Raw genomic sequence first — 6,000 nt, 5'->3', positions numbered from 1 at the left:
TTCAGAGCAGATCAAGGGTGAAATTATAAATAATAGCTAATACCATACTTAATACTATTCAGAGCAGATCAAGGGTAAAATTATAAATAATAGCTAATACCATACTTAATACTATTCAGAGCAGATCAAGGGTAAAATAATTATAAATAATAGCTAATACCATACTTAATACTATTCAGAGCAGATCAAGGGTATAATTATAAATAATAGCTAATACCATACGTAATACCATTCAGAGCAGATCAAGGGTGAAATTATAAATAATAGCTAATACCATACTTAATACCATTCAGAGCAGATCAAGGGTGAAATTATAAATAATAGCTAATACCATACTTAATACCATTCAGAGCAGATCAAGGGTGAAATTATAAATAATAGCTAATACCATACTTAATACCATTCAGAGAAGATCAAGGGTAAAATTATAAATAACTGCTAATACCATACTTAATACCATTCAGAGCAGATCAAGGGTAAAATTATAAATAATAGCTAATCCCATACTTAATACCATTCAGAGCAGATCAAGGGTAAAATTATAAATAATAGCTAATACCATACTTAATACCGTTCAGAGCAGATCAAGGGTAAAATTATAAATAATTGCTAACACCATACTTAATACTATTCAGAGCAGATCAAGGGTAAAATTATAAATAATAGCTAATACCATACTTAATACCATTCAGAACAGATCAAGGGTAAAATTATAAATAATTGCTAATACCATACTTAATGCTATTCAGAGCAGATCAAGGGTAAAATTATAAATAATAGCTAATACCATATTTAATACCGTTCAGAGCAGATCAAGGGTAAAATTATAAATAATTGCTAACACCATACTTAATACCATTCAGAGCAGATCAAGGGTAAAATTATAAATAATAGCTAATACCATACTTAATACCGTTCAGAGCAGATCAAGGGTAAAATTATAAATAATTGCTAACACCATACTTAATACCATTCAGAGCAGATCAAGGGTAAAATTATAAATAATAGCTAATCCCATACTTAATACCATTCAGAGCAGATCAAGGGTAAAATTATAAATAATAGCTACTACCATACATAATACCATTCAGAGCAGATCAAGGGTGAAATTATAAATAATTGCTAATACCATACTTAATACCATTCAGAGCAGATCAAGGGCGAAATTATAAATAATTGCTAATACCATACTTAATACCATTCAGAGCAGATCAAGGGTAAAATTATAAATAATTGCTAATACCATACTTAATACCATTCAGAGCAGATCAAGGGTAAAATTATAAATAATTGCTAATGCCATACTTAATACTATTCAGAGCAGATCAAGGGTAAAATTATAAATAATTGCTAATACCATACTTAATACCATTCAGAGCAGATCAAGGGTAAAATTATAAATAATAGGTAATACCATACTTAATACCATTCAGAGCAGATCAAGGGTGAAATTATAAATAATAGCTAATACCATACTTAATACCATTCAGAGCAGATCAAGGGTAAAATTATAAATAATAGCTAATACCATACTTAATACCATTCAGAGCAGATCAAGGGTAAAATTATAAATAATTGCTAATGCCATACTTAATACTATTCAGAGCAGATCAAGGGTAAAATTATAAATAATAGCTAATACCATATTTAATACCGTTCAGAGCAGATCAAGGGTAAAATTATAAATAATAGCTAATACCATACTTAATACCATTCAGAGCAGATCAAGGGTATAATTATAAATAATAGCTAATACCATATTTAATACCGTTCAGAGCAGATCAAGGGTATAATTATAATTAATAGCTAATACCATACTTAATACCGTTCAGAGCAGATCAAGGGTAAAATTATAAATAATTGCTAATGCCATACTTAATACTATTCAGAGCAGATCAAGGGTATAATTATAAATAATAGCTAATACCATATTTAATACCGTTCAGAGCAGATCAAGGGTAAAATTATAAATAATAGCTAATACCATACTTAATACCATTCAGAGCAGATCAAGGGTATAATTATAAATAATAGCTAATACCATATTTAATACCGTTCAGAGCAGATCAAGGGTATAATTATAATTAATAGCTAATACCATACTTAATACCGTTCAGAGCAGATCAAGGGTAAAATTATAAATAATTGCTAATGCCATACTTAATACTATTCAGAGCAGATCAAGGGTATAATTATAAATAATAGCTAATACCATATTTAATACCGTTCAGAGCAGATCAAGGGTGAAATTATAAATAATAGCTAATACCATACTTAATACCATTCAGAGCAGATCAAGGGTATAATTATAATTAATAGCTAATACCATACTTAATACCATTCAGAGCAGATCAAGGGTAAAATTATAAATAATTGCTAATGCCATACTTAATACCATTCAGAGCAGATCAAGGGTAAAATTATAAATAATTGAATGAATGCTCCCTGCGCATGTACCGACATATTAATAATTAAACAATTCGAACTTTCAGTACAAGCACCAACACTTTGGCGAGCTGTTGTTCTGCCTTTCCTTCAACATTAATTAGTGATGTTGTCGAATGTCCGATAAAGCGATTACAGGTAACGTGCAATGGCCATCGTCATTTTCCTTTCAATTCTTCTGTTTTGTTATGAAATCGCCCAAAGCAGCTGTCGCATTGGTCTCTGGCAACCACAAGCACGACAGCTTGGTTACAGGATGCCGTGGGTCGTCACCAAAGGCTGATCCGCCTCTCCACCCTCCCCATCACCTCTCGGGTTCTGGCCAATGGCACCTGCAGCGAGGACCCCAGAGATCACCTTGTATAAAGCGCACCCGCAGATACCTTTGCAACGCCTATATATTGCTGCTGGGAAAGACGTTAAAACAAAGGCCGATTGCTCACCTTCGGTGGGATTTACTACGAGATCTAAGCCCGGTGTACTGTAACTCTCTAGGATACAATGGCGGTATCGTCCAGTGCGACCCCAAGACGTGCAATGAGCATGGACGGTAGTGCCCGCAAACGCGAGATGCGAGGAGTCTCTCTAGGGCGCGCCACCTTCGGCAATGAGCAGACGCAGATGAAAGACCTGAACGAGCGCCTCGAGATCTACCTTGAGCGTGTCGGCTACCTGGAGAAGATCAACGGAGAGGCGGAGGCCCGCATTAAGGTGGAGATGGAGCAACGAGCGGCCAACGCGCCAGACTGGACCCGATACGAGAAGATCATCAAAGATCTCAGACAGAAGGTGGGCACAATGGGGATCGAGTACCTTTCACACGACAACACCAAGAGTACCTGAGGTTATACCCGAACTGCAGTTCACAATCACACGGTCCACCACTTTTACATAGATACAAACAAATGTCCAGAAAGTCCGTTGTACATCAAATATCGGCAATCGCAACCACAATAATGCTCTAAACTGCACATTTGCACAATGTAGTGATAACCTGTATTCATGGCCTTGTCACAGATTGATTACACCATCAGTGAGAATGCAAGCTTGTCATTGGACATCGACAACAATCAGCTTGCCGGAAGTGATTTCCGTCAAAAGTAAGTCATCAGTTATGATTCTTTAAATTCGCATCTTTTGTTCTTGGCCTTTCATCGGTGTGTTATCTACCTGTATACCCACTAACAACAGGGTCCAACTGTAAAGGTATACGTGGAAACCCCAAACAACCCTTTTGAAACTCCAAGTGGTAGTTCACCTGAAGTTGAGAGGATAGTCTTGGAAATATCTACGAGTATTTCCATTGATGATCCATTTTATTTGAGAATTCTCTCCTTGTGATTCATCCTCACAAACGGATGAATCATTGGCCGATTGTGATAAGATGAAAACCATTTGTCGACTGTTTGTTCCTGTTCCATAAACTCCCCTGGGATTGACCGACTTGTGGTTGAAGATGGATTGTGTTGAAACCGTTTTATTTCTTTCTTTGGAGTTTAGAGCATTCCTTCTTTCTTTAGAGTTGAGAGCATACCTTCTTTCTTTAGAGTTTAGAGCATTTTTTTTTTTTTTTTTTTTTTTTGTATACAAGATCGAGGCTCGTGAAAGAGCGAACATTAATCACACAGAAAGACAAACCGACACATAAAACATATAACATCGGGAGCGGTAGACAAGATGGGGAGAGAGGGGGAAGGACACAAACACAACATTTGAGAGCAGGGACCGAGAGACATGGAGACATCGAGAGATCTGAGAGAGGGTGAGGGCTTTGGGGGGGGGGGCATGGGAAGGGGGCGGTGGGAGAGGTATAAAACATATGGACACTGCCAGGACTTCCAGGAAAGAAGTTGGAATTTCAAACAAGGTGGATCTGGGGTGAATTAGCGGGGGTAGAAAAGATCAAGGTTTTGGATGGGGGAAGATAAGAGATGGTGGTGAACAGCTGTTTTAAAGACCTGGAGGGAGGAGTGGGATTGAAGGGAGTGAGGGAGTTTGTTCCAGAGGCGGGAGAAAAGAGGAATGAAAGAGTGAAGGTGAGCAGCGAGCCGAGATTTCGGCAGTTTAACCATCACAGGGTTGCTGGCAGATCTTGTGCGACCTGTAGGAATATTTGGGGGACAGAGCACAGAGAGCTGGGGGTGCAAGGCCGGAGAGGAGTCGGTAGAAGACAGAAAGACCACCTACCTGCCTGCGGTGAGTGAGTGAAAGGCCCTCAGAGATAGCTTCATCGCGGGAGATTCCAATAATTCTGAAAGCTTTGGTTTCAACAGCGTGAAGCCGAGCTAGGTGTGAGGCAGGAGCACCGGCCCATAGGGGAGAACAGTATTCCATTGAGCTGCGGATGAAAGCCTTGTATGTGGTGAGGAGCTCAGGTGTGCCGAGGAAGGACTTCGCACGACGGAGGATGCCCAGTCGGCGACTGGCTTTGGAGGCCAGCTTGGAAATGTGGTTTTCCCAAGAAAGATCATGGCAGATAGTGAGACCCAAAATCTTGAGCGACAGAACTTCTTGGAGAGGATTGTTGAGAAAGTAGATGGGAGGGTTGTCCAGTCGATCTTTTCGGAGAGACATAGTAAGAGTGTGAGATTTGTCAGGATTGAAAGACATGTTCCACTTGTTTGACCAGTCTGTGATTTTGTCCAGGTCTTCAGAGAGTGAGGAGGCAGCAGACTGCCGATCTGAGGGAAGAGGAATGGAGCGGCAGAGAGTGGAGTCATCAGCAAAGAGATAGAGAGGATTTTCGAGAGAGTCAGAGAGATCATTGATGAAGACCAGAAAAAGCACGGGGCCCAGAACACTGCCTTGGGGAACTCCAGCCTGAACAGGAAGAGGAGATGAGAGAAACCCATTCAGGGCCACACGTTGACGACGACTAGAGAGGAAGTCCGCCAGCCATGCGTGGAGATTTCCATGGATACCAAAGGAGGAGAGTTTGGTGAGCAGAGCGGGGTGCCAGACCGTATCGAAAGCACGTGATATGTCGAGGGAGACAGCTCTAATTTCCTGTTTGGCATTGAGGACCTCCATCCATTGTTGAGACAGCAAAAGCAGCATGTCCAGAGTAGAGTGACCTGGTCTGAAACCAAATTGATGATCAGAGATCAAGCCATTGGAGAAGAGGAAAGATTTCATATCCGAAGCAATGATGGATTCCATGACTTTGCTGATAATTGGGAGAAGGCTGATTGGTCTGTAGTTGCTAGGATCTGTTTTTGCACCTTTTTTGTGCAAAGCGGTGATGTTGGCTGATTTCCAAGCAGATGGCAGTTGACCTTGAGCAAAAGAAAGGGTGAAGAGAACAGAGAGAGGGTGAGATAGAGCAGCAGAGCAGGATTTTAGGACCCGTGGGCTGATGCCGTCGGGTCCAGTTGCAGAATCAGAGTCGAGGGTTGACAGAAACTTTTCCACCTTGTCAGGAGGAAAGGACACGGAGTCCAGGAGCAGCAGGGTACGACTGGGTATGGTGGGTACAGAGAGGGATGGGTTTGGGACACAAGATTTAGAGGCAAACACAGAGTTGAGGCATTCAGCTTTTTCACGTGCGGAGTCAGC

General features: G+C 40.4%; 1 protein-coding gene across 1 annotated transcript in view; it reads left to right on the top strand.

Moving 5' to 3' along the window:
- Positions 1–2,825: 2,825 nt before the first annotated feature.
- LOC137431333 (keratin, type I cytoskeletal 20-like) overlaps positions 2,826–6,000 on the top strand; it is a 31,856-nt gene continuing 28,681 nt past the window's right edge. Inside the window, exons 1-2 of the mRNA XM_068122554.2 lie at positions 2,826–3,234; positions 3,463–3,545. Coding sequence (XP_067978655.2) covers positions 2,947–3,234; positions 3,463–3,545 — 371 coding nt within the window. The 5' untranslated portion in view covers positions 2,826–2,946. The remainder of the gene's footprint in view (positions 3,235–3,462; positions 3,546–6,000) is intronic.

This window comes from Myxine glutinosa, chromosome 7, assembly GCF_964187855.1.
Source record: "Myxine glutinosa chromosome 7, kmMyxGlut1.1, whole genome shotgun sequence".
NCBI classification, from domain to species: Eukaryota; Metazoa; Chordata; class Myxini; order Myxiniformes; family Myxinidae; genus Myxine; species Myxine glutinosa.
Note: the sequence above shows the minus strand (reverse complement) of the source record. Positions and strands in the feature narration are given on the sequence as shown.